General features: G+C 42.2%; 1 protein-coding gene across 1 annotated transcript; it reads right to left on the bottom strand.

Annotated features, from left to right (window-relative positions):
* Positions 1-14501: 14501 nt before the first annotated feature.
* On the bottom strand, positions 14502-19537 carry RPTN (repetin). The gene is made up of 3 exons (XM_037060341.1): positions 19514-19537; positions 18091-18248; positions 14502-17304 (listed from the first exon to the last, which is right to left on the bottom strand). The coding sequence occupies exons 2-3, from the start codon at positions 18226-18228 to the stop codon at positions 15289-15291; spliced, it is 2154 nt and encodes a 717-aa protein (XP_036916236.1). The 5' UTR covers positions 18229-18248; positions 19514-19537; the 3' UTR covers positions 14502-15288.
* Between the last annotated feature and the right edge of the window lie 2495 nt (positions 19538-22032).

Raw genomic sequence — 22032 nt, 5'->3', positions numbered from 1 at the left:
GGAATTGTTCATTTTTAAATAGATTTCTGGCTGGCCAGAAAGTGGTAAAGTGGGAGCTGGGGCGGGGTGGGGGGAGGGTGGCAGTGTCTCAGCTGTGGGCTCAGCTTAGACACTGGTATTCTCTATGACTTTAGGTGAGTCACTTAAACTCTCTGGACCCGGTGTCTATCTATGAAATTAGGATAATGACTGCTGCTTCCTCCTACCCTCTTGGGGGTGGGGGTGGGGGAAATGAGGTAATAAATTGTAAAGTGCTTTCAGCTTGTATGGAAGAAAAGCAAGAAGAAAAAATTTAAGGTTCTCCATGCTCTTTTCCTTCTCTTGACATTTAAATGCAGAATCCTGGAGACAATACTTGAAGAGAGAAGCAAGGTCTGGACAAGATTTCTGTGTGTGGAACTGCCCAGTGGCCTTCATAAGAATCTAGCTTTCACAAAGTATGGCATATGACCCTCCTTGAAAGCATGTGAATTTTGTGAGATTTGTGCTCTATGTTCTTTATCTGTCAGTCAATGATCAGTTTCTATGATCATGGGATGTTCAGTCTGATTATTTTACAGTTCTGCTTTAAATCTTATTCTTACTACATGTCAGGGTTTAGGCAAAGTCTCTTCATTAAACCTGGCCAAACAACCACTTGCTGAAATTCAGATATGTTTGCCAGATATTTGTCCTTCCACTGGCCTTTTCTTACTTTGTGCACAGGAAGTCCAGGACTGGTGGTGTAAGCTAGTTTTTTTCTCAGATTATGCAGATCTGTCACCTCAGTAACTTTTTGCTCTCAGGAGGCCAAATATTTCAGTTTTTTGCTATGCTTATACTATCCTGATGTTCATTTTCTTAAGGATGAGATGCAGGCAGGGGTGGGAGGACTTGCCTGCAGCCACAGGGTGACTCACAAGCACAAGGGGAGCGGGTGTGAGAGAGGGAATTCTTCCCTGACCTCACTCCCAGACCCTACGCCATTTAGCCCATTTCCTGCACTGGGCTTGCCTGCTTAGAAATCAGGCTCCAGAGCTATTTTGTTGCCTCCTCCCACCCATAGTTAATCTTTGATGTAATTCATTTATCTAAGACATCATTTAGCCCATTATCTCCTTGTGGTTCTCACTTGATTGCAGAGTTTCCCACCTCTTGTTCTATTAGTTCAAGTCTCTGTAAATGCAGCTCTACCCTTACACTCCTTTTCTCCACACTCTAACCCTTGTCAGGGGCCTGGGGTAATATCTCACAGGGAGAAGTGCAGAGTGGTTGCCCAGGAAAGAAGGAAAACTAGTTTATTGAAGGCCTTCCATTTGTCATTCTTTATAGTAGATTCAAAAATAAGACAATTAGACCTACAAGTGTGGTATTCATATTTTGCAGATGGGGAAAAGGAGGCATACAGAGGCCAAGTAACTTGACTGAGGTTACATGACCGTGAAGGGATGAAGCTGACATTCGACCCACACTCTTTCCAGCTATGCCTTGGGTTTTACCAAACACTCTTTTGTGGCCACAGTTTTTGTTATTTACATAATTATACCTTCTCACATTTGTGTAGTGCTTTATGGCTTCACAAATTTGCTTTTACATAAAGTTTTTACAAATTTGACTTTATTTATGCCTACAACAACCTTATTAAATAGGTACCATGTGTAAAAATGTTCCTTTTTTTTTAGATGAAGAGGCTGATGTTTTTGAGGTTTAGTAATTTGCCCAATGTCCCACTAACTGGTGACCTATCTATACCATAATCTATTATCAAAATATTTTTTATCAAGTACTATTTTCATTATGCCATTCTTCTGATTAAGTGACAGCCTATTCCTAAATATACAATTGTCAATTGTTGCTCAATTCTCTTTACCAGCTGACCTTTCCTATTCATTCATTCAACAAACTTTAATTAAACACTTGTGATGTATGAAGAACTGGGCATACAAAGAGGAATGATATATGGTCCCAACCCTTGAGGAGATTACAGTGTGGTCAGAGAGTCATGTAAATGACCCATTATTTTAATCCCGAATAACAAAAGCTATGATAGAGGGAGTCATGGGAACACTTTGAAGGGGAACCTCACCTAGGCAGTGAGCTCAAGGAGGGCAGCTTAGCGAAGGTGGTACTTGTACAGAATGTAGGGTGTGAGACAGGGAGGGACAGGAGTGAGGTTGGGAAAACTAAACAGAGGAGATTGTGGAGGAGTTTGCCGGCAAAAGAAATTTAGAGTTTATCCCATAGACCATGGAGAGTCATTATAGGATTTAGGCAGGAGATGACGTGAGGACACTATGGCAGAGCATTGAGACTAGATGGGAGGATGAAGGCCAGATAGGAGATAGCAGTCACTAGTATTCATCGCAGTAAAACATGTGAGAAATGGAGGTCTGAACTAAGGTATTTACAGTTGGGCTGGAGAAAACCACTTGAATCAGCAAGACTTTAAGTAGAAATCTACTAGGTTTGCTGACATGTTGGATATCGAAGCTGGGTAAGAAAGAATCAGGAGGAGATCTGGGCTTCTGGCTTGAGCAGCTGGACAGACAGTGAAATTATTTATAGAGAAAGGGACACAAAAGGAGGAGTTTCGGTGTGAAAATGTTCAGTGTCAGGTGCCTGTGAGGTACCTAAAGAGATCCAAGAATCAGCAGGACATACAGGTCTGGAACTCAGGAGAGAAATCTGGGCTGGAGATAGAGATTTGGAAGCCATTGGCATGAATAAAGTGAGTGCAACCTCAAGAGGAGATGAGACTGAGCAAGAAGGTGTAGTACATAGTGGTTCTTACCCTTGGCTGTGCATTACAGCCACCCAAGGGAACTTTTTAAAAAAGATTTTATTTATTAATTTTTAGAGAGGGGAAGGCAGGAAGAAAGAGAGGAAGAGAAACATCAATTTGTGGTTGTTTCTCACATGTCCTCCACTGGGGATCTGGCCTGCAACCTAGGCCTGTGCTCTGACTGGGAATTGAACTGGTGACCCTTTGGTTTGCAGACAGGCACTCAATCCACTGAGTCACAGGAGCCAGAGCCCAGGAGAACTTTTAAGAAGCCAGGTAGCTTGGGTCTTACCGCAGACCTATAAAATTAGAATTTTGGGGAATGGGATCCAGGCATCAGTGTTTTTTAGAACTCTCCAAATTGATAAAGTGGCAGCCAAGGTAGACAAGCATTTGGTGGACAGAAAGAAGAGTAGGAAAAGCCTCATTAAAGGTGATAAATAGGGAGGAGAAGCTTAGGAAGGAGCCTAAGAAGAGGCTTCCCGAGGATAAGAGAACCTGGAAAGGAAGGGGATTATGGATGCTCTGGGTGTGAGAAGTCAAGAAAAAAGGAGTGAAACCGTCCTCCACATATATAATCTTCAGTCACTTCCTAAAATGACCCTTTTCCTTCGGGCACCTAATCTGTTTGCTATTCCCTGCATTTAATTTGCTAGACACCCATCTGTGTCTTTACTCAAGCTACTCTCATGCCCAGGATCCCTGCCTTGTTTCAGGACGCAAGTCCACATCCATTTCATATTTAAGACTTGGCTCAAAGCGTCTCCTCCCAAGACTAGATGGTTAATTTTACCAGATTCTAATTACTCCTTATGCATTTACTGTATTTTGCCATATATAATGTGTACTTTTTTGCCCAAATTTTTGAGGGAAAAATAAGGATTCACATTATACATCGGTAAATGATTACATACCACAGGTATAACAATGGTTATAATCCCAGGGATAATGTGCACAAAAATGTGCGTGTGCATTATACACAGCAAAATACGGTAGTTGCTTGCTAAGGATGGCCCTGCTGTGGAGCAGTGCCAACTCCGACTTGGACAATCTAGGTTCAAATCCTGACTCTGTACAAGCTAATTAGCTAGACCCTGTTGGGGAAGTCATTAAAGCTCCTCATTTCTGTAAGATATTTGTAGCTGTAACTACTTCGAAGTGTTGATATAAGGTTTGCATGTAAAGGGTATGTGTGCAGTATAGTATAGAGTGGTGTTATTAAATTTTGTACTTGCCCACAAGTTGCTTCGCAATCACTCCAAAGTGTGTGTGTGTGTGTGCGTGTGTGTGTGTTTAACTGGATTATAAACTTCTTGAAGACAGACACTGTTTTGTTTGTTTTCTGACCACCCTTTTGCTTCATGGGCTGTGGTGAGTCTTAGGCAGCCGCACACTTGCAGGCTCATGGGATTAACCGAGCGCAGCATCCTTGAGGCTATTGCTCCCAAGTGACAGGACGTCTGGAGCTTTGAGCAGGACTGAGAGTCAGATGACAGCCTGCACAGTCACGTCATTTGAGACAGGATTATCTAGTCCAGATCTGTAGGCTGCACACACATAGAGGAAAATCCTAGGTGTGTGCAGGAAATAGAAAAGGACTGAGGCAAAACCGTCTGTTAGCTCTTCAGACTGCTCTCAGGAAAATCCCAAATCCCCAACTCTGTCAGTCCCTGCAGGATTGTGGATCTGCGGAGTGACCCCTCCGATCTCATCTCCTGTGACTCACCCCCTTGTTCATTTGTATCCATTTGTCTCTTACTATTTCCTGAATGTACCTGGCACACCACTGTCTTAGAGCCTTTGTAGCTGCTGGTCCCTCTTCCTAGAATGCTCTTCCTTAGATAGTCATTGAATTCTTTCCCTTATCCAGGTCTTTGCTCCAATGTTACCTTCTCAGGAGACTTGCCCTGATAATCTTATTTCACTGCCATGACACTCAACATTTATTTTCCTTCATTGCTTTTTTTTTTGCAGAACTTGTCATTGTCTGATATGTATTTTAGTTATTTATCTCCTCATGTCTTTCTATTGGATGTTAAACTATACAAGGTCCATGTTTTTTGTCTATATATTTTTAAAGCTCCTGTATCTCTGGTGCCTAGATGGTTCTTGAAACATAGTACATACTCAATATTTGTTAATAAATGAATAAGTGTGTAAATGAATGAATGAATAAATTTACTTATCAATGGCCAAGGTATTCTGAACTGGTACAGACCCAGTGGGTTAAGGAATCTGACTCCTTTTCTTATTCTAGTTTTTTATTTAATCAAATTGGGATGAAAATTCTTATTAATTTCTGTGTGACAATAAATCTTTAGCTTCTTGGCCTTTTTGGTTTTCTCTCAGAAAATCTTAAACAGGAGAGGGCTCTTATAGTTTAAGGAATCTTACTTTAATCTCTCTCCTGTTATATCTTCTGAAAATTCCTACCTTTCTTTGGAGGGAATTTTCTAAAAATGGGGAATTCTTTCTTTGAACTTTAAAAACAAATGGAGAGTATGCCCTGAAAAAAAAAAAGAAAATTAAAAATAAGACTTTAATTAAAGATTATCTCAATTATTCTCAAAAAAAAAAAAAACAAATGGAGAGAAAAAGTAGGACATTTTGGTTTGTAAATACCAGATCTGTCCAGAACATATCCAGCCATGTAATATGAAAAATAAAGACACTTACTGAAGAAGATATAAGATACAAAAAACATTGTACACAGGGCAATGACACCTCATTCCTCTTCAAAGTAGGCACCTTGGTACCTCATACAGTTCTCCCAATTGCCATCAGCTACCCCATTGTATGATTTTCCTGAATCTCATCAACAGTTTGAAATCCCTTCCCTTTCAGAGGTGATTTTAGTTTTGGGAAAAGCCAGAAGTTGCAGGGTGCCACATCTGGGCTGTAGGGGGGCTGAGTCACCTGGGTGGTTTGATGTTTCACCAAAAAACTCTGCACGAGACATTATGCATGAGCGGGCATGTTGTCATGATGAAGCTGCCAGTCACCAGTTGCCCATAGCCGTGGCCTTGTGAATCATCTGAATGAATAGTTTCCATGGAGGAATGTTCAAGCTTAATGCTAAATTTGATGCAGACTGGTTGCTCTACTCACTTACTTTGAATGTGATGGCCACACAGTACACATCCTCACTCAAAGGCATCTACCGCCCCCACTGGCTAGTAGTACAGTGAAGTCATCATCGTTCACACATGCACATTCCAGTCCATTCTCCTCAGCTGTCAGGTTACATGGATGCTGTGCAAACTGTACTCATTATGTTAACAGTGCCTGGACTTTTTCTGGACAGATCTGGTAATATGGGATTAACTCTCCAATGAGGTCAGTAGTGTTGGAAATGCAGATGTTTTCCAAAAGCCTTTGGATGGTTTGCAGAAGCTAAACTGTGATAGGCTGCTTGTGGGGCATCCCTAATGTGTGTGGATACCACTCTTGTCCTCTGCTTTTTTTCAGATGGAGATAAAAACAATGGCTACATGGACCATTGGTTCTACCCAGGAGGGCAGTTGTAGTGTGATTCACAAGCTCCTCAGGTCTCTGCTCAGACACATGGAGAAATTAAATGTGAAATATGGCTTTTTTTACTTTTCATCTGATGGACCACAACTCATCGTGATATACCATAGGTGAGAATAAAGCAAATGCATGAAAACACTCCAGGGCCTTGTTGTTTTAAAACAAGGTCCTGTCAGAAGCTGGGACACTATTTGGCAGGGATGCCCAGCAGAGTTTCCTGGGTTATGTGGGTGGTTGTACTAGGTTACCCCTTCGTACCATAGAATCATGGAGTTGGATCATCTAGGTCAACCTGGAAATCATCTAACGCAAGTTCTGTCCACTGTCAAAGCCCCTCTGCCGTGATCCTGACTGTTGGCACATGGTCTCTCCTGAGGCGGGGTTAGTGATGAGATCACTCCTCCCCAAAACCATGGACTCTGTTTGGGGGATATTGTAAATACAAGAAAATCTCTCCTTAAATTGGATAAAATCACCTTATCTGTTGGCTCTAGTTCTATTCTCTCAAGCAAGGTAGACTTGTTTCTTATTCTATGTGACAATCTTTACATATTGGCAGATGCCTCTAACATTCGTTAAATCTTCTCATGGAGGTAAGTCCTCGTCACACTCCTTTGCAATGCCTCTCCTGATGTCTGGATTGAGCAGTGCAGGCAGAAAGTTCTTTTTTCTCATCTGGACACTGCTTCTATTCATTTAACCTAAGGTTGCTGTGGGCTTTTTAAAAAAACTAAAATTAAAAAAAATTAAATTGTGTGAAATACACATAAGAAAAAATTTCCATCTTAATCATTTTAAGTATTCATTGGTGCTAAGTACATTCACATTGCAGTCAACCAATCTTCAGTACTTGTCACAGCTTTAAAGCAAATTCCGTACCCACTGAACAGTAATTCTCCTCTCCCCCTGCCCTTGCCGACCACCATTCTACTTTCTGCATCTAAGAATTAATTTGACTACTCTAGGTACTTCCTATGAGTGCAGTCAAGTAGAATTTGTCTTTATATTGACTGGCTTATTTCACTTAGCATAATTTCTTCAAGGTTTATCCATGTTGTAATGTGTATCAGAATTTTTTTCCATAAGGCTGAATAATATTCCACTTTATCTATTTTTGTTTATCTATTCATCCATCAATGGATACTTGGATTGTTTTCATGTTTGAATGTTGTGAATGAGGGTACAATGATCTCTTCAAGACCCTGCTTTCAATAGTTTTGGTTATATAACTAGAGGTACAATTGCTGAATCATATAGTAATTCTATTTTTAATTCTTTGAGGACCCGCCTTAATGTTTTCCATAATGGCTGCATAATTTTACTTACCCACAAGGGTTCCAATTTCTCCACATTCCTGCTAGTATTTATTATTTTCTGTTTTGTTAATTAAAATTAAAATTTTATTTTCTATAGTAGCCATTCTAACAGGTGTGAGGTGGTATCTCATTGTGCTTTTGATTTGCATTTCCCTAGTGACTGGTGATGTTGAACATCTTTTCATGTGCTTTTGGCTATTTGTATACCTTCTTTGGAGAAATGTCTCTTCCAGTCCTTTGCATACTTTTTAATGGGATTGTTTGGGTTTCTTTTGTTGTTGAGTTTTAGGAGTTATTTATATATATTCTGGATATGAATCCCTTTTCAGATATATAATTTTTAAATATTTTCTCCCATTCTGTGGGTTGTCTTTTCCCTGTTGACTACTTTGATGACAGAAGTTTTTCTTTTAAATCTTCACCTGAGAATATGTTTATTGATTTAGAGGGAGAAGATGGGGGAGAGAGAGCAACGCATTGATATGAGAGAGAAACAGGGATTGAACCCACAACCAAGTATGTGTCCTGACTGGGGATCGAACTGGTAACTCTTTGGTGTATGGGATGGTCCTCCAAACAACTGAGCCACACAGTCAGGGCTACTGACAGAAGTTTTTAATTTTCATGTGGTACAATTTGTCTATTCTTACTTTTGTTGCCTCTGCTTTTGGTGTCATGCTTTAGGCTGTTTTTATTTTTTTCTTAAAGCAATCACAGATTGCTGTGCTCCTATTATAATCAATTAAAAGCCCTACTCAAATCTGCCATGCTTAACGCTGTTAAGCCTAGTGACCTTCATTCTATCTCCTTATCCATATTTGCTTCTCTTGAGCCTACTCATCCTTAAAGGTCCAGACTAAATGATTCTTCCAACAAGAATTCCACTACTATTTCCCAATTAGACATAATTTTTCTTCCCCTGGTCCTTGTGCTTGATTATAGGCCTTCATAGTATTTTTTGAATTACATGTATTGATTTTCGTGTACTACATTACTCAGTAGACTGTGAGGTCCTTGAGGGTAGGGGCAGTTTGATTCATGTTTGTGCCCTCCGCAGTACCTAGCATGTGTCTTGTGTATATCTGTTCTAGTAAAGGCCAGCTGCCTTGGCAGTTATGTACCAGATTCTGCTCCATACATTATTGGATAGACACTTTTCATTGGCTGGGGAGGCCAATAAAGTGATTTAAAAACATTGGCCCTATGAGCACAGGCCTGCGAACCAGAGGATCGCGGTTCGATTCCCAGTCAGGGCACATTCCTGGGTTGCAGGCCACTTCCCTGCAGGCCAACTCCCAGCAGGGGATGCGCAAAAGGCAACCATACAGTGATGTTTCTCTCCCTCTCTCCTTCCCCTCTAAAGATAAATAAATAATAAAGATTTAAAAAAAAAAAACATTGGCCCTAGAAGTACCTGGATTTGAATTCTATTCTTGCCACTTTCAAGATATATAACTTTGAGGGAGTTGTTTAATTTCTTGATGCCTCAGGTTTTTCAACTGTAAAATGGAGATGATAAAAAAAACCACTTAACTTCCCAGAATTCATGAGGGGGTTCCGTAGAGTAGGTCATGTGAGCACTCAGCATTGTGCCTGGCACACACTAAGTGCTCAAGGAAAGTTAGTAATGGCTATTTTTCACTTGTATGTGCAAACAGTTGTTCTTATATACTCATCACATGGAATTGTGGTTGTCTTCTGCCCAATAGATTGTAATTTCTTCATGGCAAACACCCTGCCTGCGTACACCCTCCAATACTCAGCAGAACACCCAAGAAATTGTAGTCATCAGTGTTTGTTGGATGAATGAATCAGTGAACCTGAGACTTTTGCACTGCAGCCCCAATATTACACATATGTAAGATGCTTCTGTTATTAATAGGCATTGTACCATAGGGCTTTATAAATAAATAAGATCAATGATTTACCTGGCTTTAGAGAAAGGTAGATGTGTAAATTGGGGACTTTAACATAAGCAGGATAAATTAGACTGCCACGATGTAGAATTGAGAATACAGACACACAGTAGAAAAATGGATGACAAAAGTAGGGGCAGGAGATGGCTTTATGAAGGTGAACTTTGAAGTAAGGCTTTAAGTGTGCACAATGTTCATTGAAGAAATCCATCTGCCTATTTAAAACCTAATTGTTGATTAAAGTCTGGGACAGATGCTTTCTTTACTTTGAAGACATTCATCTTGCCCCACCTGCATACAATCTGTTCCTTCTTCGAGCCTCCATGTTCATTTCTTTATCATCTTACCACTTTGTTACAGCCCTTGGTGTGAATGAGATAATCAACAATGTTGTGTATTGAATCACAATTACTCATATGCATAGCTTAGCACTAGTCTCTACTCCTGACTAATTGTAAGCTCTTCAAGGGTATGAGTAGTGTCTTTACAGTTCTCTGGTGCCTAGAACATGCCAGCTAGCTCGCCAGACACCCCACAGATTCTTACAGCTACCCTATGAAGATGTTGTTATCTGAATTTTAAAATGAGGAAACTGAGGCTCAAGTTACATAGAAAGTGGGTGGGCCAAGATTGAAACTCACTTATATTGGACTCCCAAAGTGCTGTTCCTAATTCCATGGCACACTACACAACGCATATACACTGCACAGTTAGGGATGACAGCTGTTGTAGTAGAAATTGGAGACCAGTCCATGTGACAAAATCTCACCTGTTCACTGGGTAAAGAGCACCATACTGTGACTTTTCCCTTCTCAACAGCCTTTATCATTTTCTAGAATCTAAAGACACAGTGAATCCAGTGACCAGTAGGTGGCGCTAGAACTCCATGATATTTTCTCCAATTGCCTTCTAAGTGCTTTTCAGTCTCTGGAATATTTACTTTTTGGCCTGGCTGATCCATCTAGACACTTAGTTATAAAGCCATAGCATTATGACTGGAAGGAGACATTAGATTGTATTGTGCCAACTCCATGTTTTAAGAATGAAAAAACTGGAGCACAGTAATGGGACATAAATCACCCCAAATCACACATAGTAGCATGTGGCGTTAGTAGCAGTGTCAGGACTAGAAGTCAAGTTTCCTGACCCCCAGTTCAGCATTCTGTCTCTTAAGACTGTTGCTATCTGTTTAGTGATGTTCTTAGAACCCTTTACTCTCAAGAATGCAAGTTGCTTGTAGGCAAATGCAATCACAGATTGTATTTGACAGTAAATATTAAATCAGTAAATATTCATTTCAAATTAGGCTCCAACTGCTTGAGTAAGTCTCCTAGTAAATTAGCCAACAATGATGACTGCAAATCCATTTGTGCTAGGTTCTCAAAAAAATAGACTTGTCAGCCTTCTTTTCTTTTCTTTTTATTGTTTTAAAGTTAAACATTTTTTATTGTTTATGCTATTACAATTGTCCCAATTTTCTCCCTTTGCCTGCTCCCCATTCCCACAGTCAATTCCCATACCATTGTTCATGTCCACGGGTCATGCATGTATGTTCTTTGCCCATCAGGTTCTCTTTTAAAAATATATTTTATTGATTATGCCACTACAGTTGTCCCATGTTCCCACCCTTTATTCACCCTCCCACCTGCATCCCCCCCCTTTAGTTCATGTCCATGGGTCATACTTATAAGTTCTTTGGCTTCTACATTTCCTATACTATTCTTAACCTCCCCCTGTCTATTTTCTACCTACCATTTATGCTACTTATTCTCTGTCCCTCTTCCCCTTCCCACTCCCCTGCTGATAACCCTCCATGTGATCTCCATTTCTGTAATTCTCTTCCTGTTCTACTTGTTTGCCTAGTTCATTTTTGTTTTTGTTTTAGGTTTAGTTGTTAATAACTGAGTTTGTTGTCACTTTACTGTTTGTATTTTTTATCTTCTTTTTCTTGAATAAGTCTCTTTAACATTTCATATAGTAAGGGCTTGGTGGTGGTGAAGTCCTTTAACTTGACCTTATCTGGGAAACACTTTATCTGCCCTTCCATTCTAAATGATAGCTTTGGTGGATAGAATAATTTTGGATGTAGGTCTTTGCCTTTCATGACTTGGAATACTTCTTTCCAGCCCCTTCTTGCCTGCAAGGTTTCTTTTGAGAAATCAGTTCATAGTCTTATGGGCACTCCTATGTAGGTAACTGTCTCCTTTCCTTTAGCTGCTTTTAATATTCTCTCCTTATCTTTAATCTTGGGTAAAAGAATGATGATGTGCCTTGGTGTGTGCTTCCTTGGGTCCAACTTCTTTGGAACTCTGAGCTTCTTGGACTTCCTGGAAGTCTATTTCCTTTGCCAGATTAGGAAAGTTCTCCTTCATTATGTTTTCAAATAAGTTTTCAATTTCTTCCTCTTTCTCTTCTTCTGGTACCCCTATGATTTGGATGCTGGAACATTTAAAAATGTCCTGGAGGTTCCTCAGCCTCATTTTTTTGAATTCTTGTTTCTACATTTTGTTCTGGACGAATGTTTTTCCTTTTTCTGGTCCAAACTATTGATCTGAGTCCCGGTTTCCTTCCCATCACTGTTGTTTCCTTGTACATTTTCCTTTACTACACTTAGCATAGCCTTCATTTTTCTCCTCTAGTTTGTGACCGTATTCAACCAATTCTGTGAGCATCCTGATTACCAGTGTTTTGAACTGTGCATCTGATAGGTTGGCTATCTGTCGCTCAGTTGTATTTTTTTTTCTGGAAATTTTATTTGTTCTTTCATTTGGGCCTTTTATTTTTTTGTCTCGGTGCATCCGTTACTAGTAAGGGGCAGAGCCTTAGGTGTTCACCCGGGTGGGGCAACCCATGTGGCTGTGTTGTGATGCTGTATGTGGGGGAGGGGTCCAAGAGGGAACAGTGCTGCTTGCTCCACTCTATGCCAGTTTTCGGTGATTTCCCCCACTACTCACAAAGAAATTGGGCCCTTCTGGTGCTGATTCCCAGGTGGGTCGGTTTGTGTATGTTCTGGGACCCTGGTTGCCTCTCCAACAAACTTTCCTGTAAGGCTGGGAGGTTCTCCTGCTGCCTCCTCAACCCCCTCAGGTGCTTTCAGTCAGAGGTTTTGAGGCCTTATTTCCCCACACTGGAAGCCTGGATTGCTTGGTCTGTCTCGCTCCCCAGTTGTTCCTCCCAGTTTATCTGCACGTGAATGTGGGACCACCCAGTCCACAATTTGCCGCCTCACTGGGTCTGCCAGCTGCTGCCTTGCCTCGAGTCCTCTCTGCCCAGCTGCCCATCTCTGCCCCGCCTACTGGTCTGGATGAATGTTTCTTCTTTAACTCCAGGTTGTCAGACTTCCATACAGTTCAATTTTCCGTCTTTTATGGTTGTTTTTTGTTTTTAAATTTGTTGTTGTTCTTTTGGTTGTGTGAGAAGGCACAGTGTATCTATCTACACCTCCATTTTGGCCGGAAGTCTGGATATCTCACTTATCAGGTTCTTAATGAGCTTATAGCTTCTGTGGAAAGGACGAACAGTATGAAGCAACAGGAGAATATTTATATATGCCACTATCAGAAGGCAGAATGCACATGGGGAAACCTGAGTATATGGAAATCAACAGAGCACTGAGGGAGGATTAACAGATGTACGTTTGGAATTGGCCTTTCGAGGAGTTGAGGGATAGGAATTGCTGGATTTGAACTCAGAGGGGAAAGTGAAGCAAGAGTAAGAATGTAAAATGGCTACGATCTGGGATCCTGCAAATCATGAAAAGTGTTGGTGGAGTTCTATTTGAATAGGGACTTGTGGAGGAGGGCCACAGGAAGTCAGTGAGGGAAAGATTGGGTCTTGGGTTGTGGGAGAGGCAGGCATGAAAACTATCTAATAGCAGAATAGGACTATGGGCACAGAATAGTGGTGCCAGGCTTGGAGGAGAGAGTTGGGATGTAATGGAGAGAGTTCGTTCAGTGGAATTTGTTTCAACAAGCACCCACCAAGTACTTATTCTGAGTGATAACAGTGATATGGAGATTAAGGTGTGGACCTTTATCTGAAGGACACTCTAATGCAGTCAAGGAGAGAGGAACATTCACTGATACCTATAGTAATGGAGGCTGGGATGATGGTGGTGGAAGGTTTTAAAGACATTGCTTGCAGACAAAGGGGTGGTTACTGTTGTCTGGGAAGAAGAGGGATCAAGGAAGGCTTCTCGGAGGAGCTGGCATGTAAACTGGGACTTTCAACATTATGTTGAACATTTATTAATCTTTCATTGAAATCGTACCAAGGGGAAATAGACAATAAATACCAACCAAAGAAGCAAGAAGATATCAGATTCTTAATTACTTTGTATATGCTATCTCCATTTATTTTGAAGTAACTTGGAATTTTAAACTTCACTTTACAGATAAAGAAGCTGAGATTTAAAGAGATAAAATGTTTTAAGATCATAACATTAGTAAGTGGTAGAGCTATGTCTCAAATACAGGCTTTTTTATTTTAAATCCCAGTCTCTCTCTTTATAATCAGCCAGTCACTATGCTTGGTGCTGAAGAGAAGATTGTGGCTAAGATGTAGTTTCTGTCTTCTAGGACCTCACAGCGTGGTGTGGGAAACAGATGAGTTTAAAATGGACTTCAGTGCAATGTGATAAGCTCTGTACTGGTGCTAGGTCCAGAAGTTGTTGCTGATTAGTAGAATGGGTGGCATTTTGAGGCATGAAGATTAGAAAAGTGTTTAAGTGGAGGAAATGGTTTAAGTAGAGATAGGGAGATTGGGAAGATGGGCAGTTAAGTTGGAGTTTAGACTTTTGACTCCTTTTTATCTGTTTCCTATTGGTCTTTATTATTTTTTTCATTGGCCAGGAGCTCAAAGAAAAAAAGGATCTTAGAGGTTGAGAAATGAGGTCTTGTTCTTGGAAAACGGCCCACAGATGAAGATAGCACAGCCCCACAGTGAAGAAGGAAAAGAATCATGGAGGTTATTGCTCACCAATCATTTATTGGGGGTTTTAACACAATTCCATGGATTTTCTTGTGAAGGGTTTTCAGGCCCCAGGAGCTATGGAGAAACAGTTTTGAAGATTTGCATCTCCCTAGCATCTGAAAACAGATGACATATGTTTTCTCTCCATTTAATATGATCAGAAACTGGAAAGACTTTGAACTAAAAACAGTCCAGTCAGCTGTTGATAGGCGCTCAGTGGACAGTCTGTCTGGTAAAGGGTAGGAGCCTGGGTGCTGGAGATGTCCTGGATCAGAGATGCCCTCTGTGTTCTCTGGCTCTCCTAGAAGCCTCTCACTGTGTTTCATTTTGGTGTAGACTATGAGGCTTGCAATTCCTGATGTTTCATCCATGGGAGCCAAAGCTCACCAAAGCCCAGATGTCCTCTTCTCAGTTTGTGACCTGTATCTTCAGAATACCTTTCCTGTTTCTGAACTTTTGGGAGAAGTTTCTACCTTTCAGTGATACAATCATGTCCTGTCTACATGGATGGCAAAGCAGGAAATGATTTAAATCCCAAAACTAATCAAAATTGAGATCTGATTATTTCACCCAATTTACTACTCAGATTTCACCCTACCAGAACACCCTAGAGTTGCTTCTCAAAGAACTGAAATACCCTAAAAGTGAATGTAAATCCTCAACAGCATCCTTGCAAATAGATAGAAAGTAGAGGAAAGAAGGAAGACATACATTTTTAATCTCTTAAACAGAAGTAAATAGGACCTTGACGTGTAGATTTCTTTCTCAGCTGTAGCTCTGGTGTGCACAAGGCCTAGTGCTGATGAGCTGTCTGCTCTTGCAGATAGTCATAGAGGGGGTTGGGGGCAAGAGCTGCCTTGGTAGGGTGACTTTCACCCTGTTTTCTTCTTTGGGGCCTCCCACTGCTCTGGGTTGGATGGAAGGCTATGTCCTTGTGTCTTCTCTGGGAGCCTTGGCTCTGGACATCCTCATTTATGAGGAATTTTTCTCTGTTAGTACAGCCTTGCTGGGTCCCATGAGATTGTTGATCCTGGGACCCTTGATATCTCTCTCTCTTATTATGGGTTTGCCTATTCTGTTGTTGCTGGCCATTTTGATCCTCTTCATGGGTTTTCCTGTTTTGTCTTTGATGGTTTTGCTTATCTTCATGGGTTTGCCTGTCCTCTTCCTCACATGGAGTTTTCTGACTCTTGCAACCATGTCTTCCCTGGATTTGGTGTCCCTGTTCTTCCTCTGCCTGGTGGCTCTGTCCCTCACCACAACTGTCCCCAGTCTGGGCCTGGCTGTGGCCCTGCTCACTACTGCACAATTGCCCATCACTCTCTTTGTGGCAGTGTGGCCTTTCTTGCTGGATTTGTGCTACAAGTTTGTGTTCATGGTGTTGCCTATCTTCTTCAGGCTCCCATGCCTGGTGGCTGTTCTTCTGCCCTACCCTAGATTGAAATCTCGGTCCCTGGTCTCGGCTCACATTCTGTCCTTGAGTCTGTTCAGTTGGTCTCCCTGACCTTCCTGATTGCTCAACATATGAACCTCTGCTTGTCCCCTCACTTCCTTGGAAGCACCTATTCTGCCCACTCTCCCCAGTCTCTGACTGACTATATTGAGAGCTCTGGCCTTGTCTGTCTGTCTGACCATGATGATAACTCTGGCCTTGTCTGTCTGAATGACCACAACGATAAGTGTGGTCTTGTTTGTTTGTCTGGTCATACTGAGAGACTGAGTGTTGTCTGTCTGTCTGGACATCATGATAACTCTGGCCTTGTCTGTCTGTGTGACCATGGTGGGAACTCTGGCCTTGTCTGTCTGAATGACCATAATGATGACCCTGGCCTTGTGTGTCTGTCTGGTCATACTGAGAGCTCAGGCCTTGTCTGTCTGTCTGACCATAGTGGGAACCCTGGCCTTGTCTGCCTGTCTGACCATAGTGGGAACTCTGGCCTTGTCTGTTGGTGTGACCATGGTGGGAACTTTGGTCATGTCTATCTGTCTGACCATAATGATAATTCTGGCCTTGTCTGTCTGTCTGACCATAGTATGAACTCTGGCCTTGTCTGTGTGTCTGGCCATATTGAGAATCCAGTTCTTGCTTGTTTCTCTGGTGACAGCCTGATTCTTGACCCAGCCTTGACCTAGAAGGTCCATAATAAGAGCTGGATTCTTGCTGGTTGGTTTGGTTAGAGCAAGAGTCCTCTCCAAGTCTTCCAGGCTGGTGATAGCTTGCTTGTTGTCTAAGCCTTTCAGACTGAACTTTTTTCTCACATGGATTTAGGGCAAAGATATGTCCTCGTCTTTCAGGCTGGCCACTGCTAGATTTTTGACTCAGTCTTTGATCGGAGCTGGAGTCCTGACCCTGCCTCTCAAAATGATCATAGAAGGAGTTTCTATCTGTTTTTTCAGACTGACCATGGTGGGAGCCCTGATCCTGCCTCTCAGACTGACCATGGTGGGAGCCCTGATCCTGCCTCTCAGACTGACCGTGGTGGGAATCCCTGTTTTGTCTCTCAGTTTGATCCTGATGGATGTCCTGGTTTTGTCCCTCAGATTGACTGTGGTGAGAGTCCTGCCTTTCTCCTTCATGCCTCTGCCTATGTTGTTTGCCTGCATTTCCTGGAAACTTGCGGTCTTGTGTCCCCTCCTGCTGTCCTTTCTGGGAAGTTCTATCTCCAGGTGACTCATTTTCCAGTTTATGATAGCAAGCTTGGGCCAACTGGAACACCAACAAGAGATATTCTCGAAAATCAACATGTCCATTTCTGTCTTTGTCCAGGAGGCTCAAGATAGTTTCCACAGTCTCTGGGTCATTTGGTCTCTGTGAGAAGAAAAACAAAGAGAGAAATCAGGTGTCTTCCGGTGGATACTTAGATGTGTGCCCATGTCCAAGCTCCTGTACACTTAGTTTGTATGAGCTTTCCTTGGTTGAGAAACCATTAATCTGAAGTGGCTTGGGCTTGGTTCTAGTCTTTGATCAATCGGTTCTCAGAACTCATCCCTTGCTGACCAATGGGAAGCAGCAGGGCTATAGGGAGTAGAGACACTTATTTAAAATCAGCTCCATCAATAATTAATTTGAGTCATTTGAGGAAGCTGTCTCACCCCATCACTTGCTTTGTTGTAATTGCCTGTTTACCAACCTCTTTCCAACCACACTGTGAAATACTGGAGGCAGGGGAAGCTGGCTTTATCTATATTTCTATCCTTGGTGGCTAGTATGATGCTGGTATAGAGTAGGTGCTTAATGACTCTTTATTGAATGAATGAATAAATGAATGAGAAGATGGGTAGGCAACACTAAAGTATAAAAATTAAGATGTAAATCTAGATTGCTTTTGAGAAATGATTTCTAGTTCAAAGTTGTACTTCCTTCTGTTTCAGCTCAGATACAAAAAGGTGTGTTTGTGTGTATGTGTGTGCATGTGTGTATAAGCATGCCTATACACACATGTCTGTGTGCTGGAAGTGAACTGTTAAGGAGCTGCCTAAACTCTTTTAGTAATAGGGTAGAGCATGACCAAATAAAATAAAAATCAAGCCCCAGCTGCAGGTGTCCGAGTCACTCACACTTGACTCCATGGGGCCCAGAGTCTACGCATCTTACCCGGAGGATGTCTCCAAACTCAGTCAAGAGCAGCTGCTTCAACTCCTTCTTGCACAGTAAGGCACAGTCCCCATCCTCTTTAGCATATTTCTGGAATACCTTGATCACGGTGAGTATACTGTTCAGGAGTTGAGCCATTTTGACAAAGACAGGTGAACCTAAAAGAAGAAACAAGATTTTGTTTAGAAGGAAGCCCAAGAGACAGCATTTTCAGAGGAAAAGTGGTCCCTTTTGGTCAGAGCAGAAGCATAAGAAATGACACGGTCCCTTCCTTAGCCATACCCCTCACTCCCTTGGACCCATACAGTCTGGCTCCAAGTGTCACATACTATAGTGGGAGGGGAGTGCAGAGTATGGGTCCCCTGCTAGGAAAAAATGGCTATTTCCTAAAAGCCAAAAAATATATGGTAGGTGTTTTACATGTTCCACCCTCTTCTCCAGATGGGGCTTGCTTGATTGAAACTCTCGTATTAGAACAAAAAAGAAAGATGGTCAGGAAGCCCACAGAGGCAGCACCAAGGCCAGCGTAGGGCAGGGTAATTTTTCATCAATGACGAGTACAATGAACAGGGCACTACGTAGAGCCCACCGAACAGGCCACAGTCTTCAAATGTACCTTGCTCAAGTGGGGAAGAAGCCTACAGGTCTCTTGCCGTGAGCCAAGGAAACCTTCTGGGAAGCTAGATTCCAGCAAGTGCTTCTGACCTGGATGGTCACTTTGGGATATGATTACTAAATAGAATCAGTGAATACAAAGCTGTTACAGAAAAAAAAAATAGCAAGCCAAATTAACTGCATAGATGATAGGAAGTAGAATATAATAAGCTAATTTTACATTGGCCATGCTAGGAGGCTAGAGTCTTTGGGGATCTGGATCTCCATGATTTCTTCTTGTGGTATGAAAAGCCCAGTTACTAGGTTTATAGATGTCCAAGCTGAAATCCTAACTGCAAAGCACATTGAATTTCCAAAAGCATGCAGTGATGCCTGTGCAGATAAGTTGCAAATAATAAATTGCATGGACTAACTGAGGTGCTGCGGGCAAGTCATTGTAACGAGACTTGACTATTACATGGTTCCATGGTCCAGGGCCTTGTCCCTAATGAGCTCTGAACTTTCGAGTCTTGCCTTTCACAAAAGGCAAATGCTCCACTATGGGAGACTAAGCTATCCACCAATAGTCCTAGCCCTTGGTTTTGTAATGCCTAGACATGCTGAAACAAAAGCATGCATATTTTATAGCCTCAAAAGTAAGCAACCTCAGCTATCATCATATTCTCAGATAGAGCAAAGAAAAGGAAGCAGGAGGGTACCAAGGCTGTCACTGTCAGGGAGTAATCTCCAGACCTCTCCAGCCCAGCATGTCACAGCCACCATACTGAGTCTTGTGGATAATGCCACTGCTCCCCAATGCATATCTTACCATGTAAGGAGGAATGAGCAGAGATTGAGAAGTTGGAGAGGATACTGGAGCCCTGAAAACCCATCCTATTTATATGAGTTATAATTGTCTTGTTAGGCCATCCCAGAGGACACTCATTCTGTGGCAGGGCCTGAATCACCCCGGGCCCAGCCCAGCTTGGCCCAGCTTTTCCTCTCCCTCTGCAAACCTTTCGGTTTATTTACTTCCCCCACTTGTTCACAAACCTGTTTGTCATTAAATTAGGTGACACTATTCTAGTCCCAATCCCATTTAATTAGGATAACGTGTGCGTGCATGTGTGCTGTGGGGTCCCAAAAGGCAGAGGTATTCTTCCTTAATACATGTCACTTACCAGCACTAATGGAGGACCACATCAAATCATACCAGAGAAGCTTCCCAATACGATCATTTTACAAAAATCTGTCAAAGTAGGGACTAACAATTCTGGGTATATGACCAGAATGTAGTTCCTGGAAGAGATTTGTCTTAGGCTAATATCTTGCCTATGTGTATTTTAATCTATTGACCTATTTTGAATTTAAAAAAAAATTAACAGATCTGCTGGCTGGAGGTGGGTATAGATACATGACCAATTGGTGGGAGGAGGGGTATAACGATGGTGTTGCTACCACCATGTGAGCCTTTTGAAGTCTCACTAAAAGTAAGTTTAGAGCTTGGGAACAACGTGAGAGCTTATACTCTTTGTGAGTAGAGATGCTGTCAGGGACCCGTGCCTCCATTTATGCTCCATCACTGCACCTGTGACACGCCACCAGTGTCTTAAGCATAAGAGAATCCTAGTAAATCTTGGTGGAGTAAGTGACTTATTGATTATGGAAGCATTTGGAAATTCTATGTAAAATACAAAAAATTCTAGATTTTCTTTACTTTCTATTTTTGCCTTTTTTTCTATGCATCTATCCATCAATCAGTTATTAGTAGTGCTTGGGATTCTGCGCAGAAGTGCAGAGAGATTTTAGTCTGGTTGGAATAAAGAAATTTCACATAGAAAAAGATCTTGAATACCAAGAACAGAACATATGAGGTGCCGAGTGTTAGAAAACCTTGAATGTGTGGAGTCTTCAGAGACTGGGCCCCGAAGGTGAGAGTTGTGTTGTCCCCTAAAGGAGTCAGGTGGGCAGAAGAGAAATTCCAATGAGGAGAAGGGAAAGACCAAAGGTACGGAGGTAAGGATTTACACAGTGTGTTTGGATTAAGGTGAGTTGGTAAATCTGGCTGGAGCAGAGGGTATATAGGAGAATGGAATTAGAAAATTTTGGAGCTGGAAAGGAAATCTAGTCTTAGCCTCCTAATTTGACAGATGTGGAGACTGAGACCCAGCTAGACTGAGTGACTTGCCAAGGGTCCCACAGGGCTATGACTAAAGCCACGCCTAGAACCCTGTCCCTTTACCCCAGCCCAACGACATGCTTTCTTACACATTTTCTGAGGCAGATTTGTGGTCCGCTTTAAGGTTTGCTTGAATGAGAGATGAGAAACAGGGAACATTTTGGTCAGGAAAGTGACATGACAAAAACATTATTTGGGGGAAGATTTTGATCGGACTGCAGGGAGGTGGCTAACTGTCTCAGCTGGCACTGAGGAGCTTCCCCAGAGATGAGACTTTCAGTGCTGACACTGGCAGAGATCTGGGCAACGAGGGGCAAGTAAGTCCCTCTCGGCTGTGGAGCATAGGATGAACTGGAAAGAGCAGTGTCTGAGCAGGAAGGCCTGCTGGGAGTTTCTTGTCTGGCTGTGTGACAAGTGACTTGGATGCAGCAGTTTATAACTATAGGAAGGTGGCTGGGTGATAGAGGGAAGGAAAGGATGGGGTTTGGGAATGGAGTAAATGAAGAGCAGGAAGGGGGAGAAGTCAGGAGAGACTCCATGGCTTCAATTCTAGAAAAGTAGGAGAGCTGTGGTATACTGGAGAAATACGACTTCTGAGGGGGTTCCTTGGGATTTAAGAGTCAGCACCCCTAGCCAGCATTCCACAGGGTTTCTACCTTTGGGATCTTGTCACCTTTCTGCCCGCTCACACCCTCTGCTGTTTGGGGTCTCCCAGCACTGGTCAGGACTTGCTTAGACGTGTTTATAAATCTTAAGAGCTGGTCATGCTGAGGTTTTCTTTCTGCTTTTGTATGTTGACTTACAAGAGATATTTAGTTATGCCTCTTTTTACCTATTGGAACCAAAAAGCAAGGGAAGGTTTGGTGATTCCAGGAGCAAATAAAGGGAGTGGGGGCGGGCTAAGTAGGAGTGAAGATAATAGCCATTGTGATAGAGGGCAGCAAAGCTGGGGGCCCTTTCTGTGGACATCTTCCAGGGCTCCCTAGCAAGTCTTTCTTTGGGTTAGTCAGGCCGGCATTTCTCTGCCTGATGCTGCAGTGGAGAGAGAAGGATCATGTTCTTAGTAGGAGGGTCTGTTGTGTATGCATTTATTAAACATTCAGTAAGTTCCTGTAGGGGGAACAGAACTTTGTATAGCTCAGTCAATCAGTGGGGATTAATGAGCATAA

This window comes from Sturnira hondurensis, unplaced genomic scaffold (genome assembly GCF_014824575.4).
Source record: "Sturnira hondurensis isolate 20B ecotype Veracruz unplaced genomic scaffold, ASM1482457v3 Scaffold0011744, whole genome shotgun sequence".
NCBI lineage: Eukaryota > Metazoa > Chordata > Mammalia > Chiroptera > Phyllostomidae > Sturnira > Sturnira hondurensis.
This window is presented reverse-complemented; position numbering and strand designations above follow the sequence as displayed.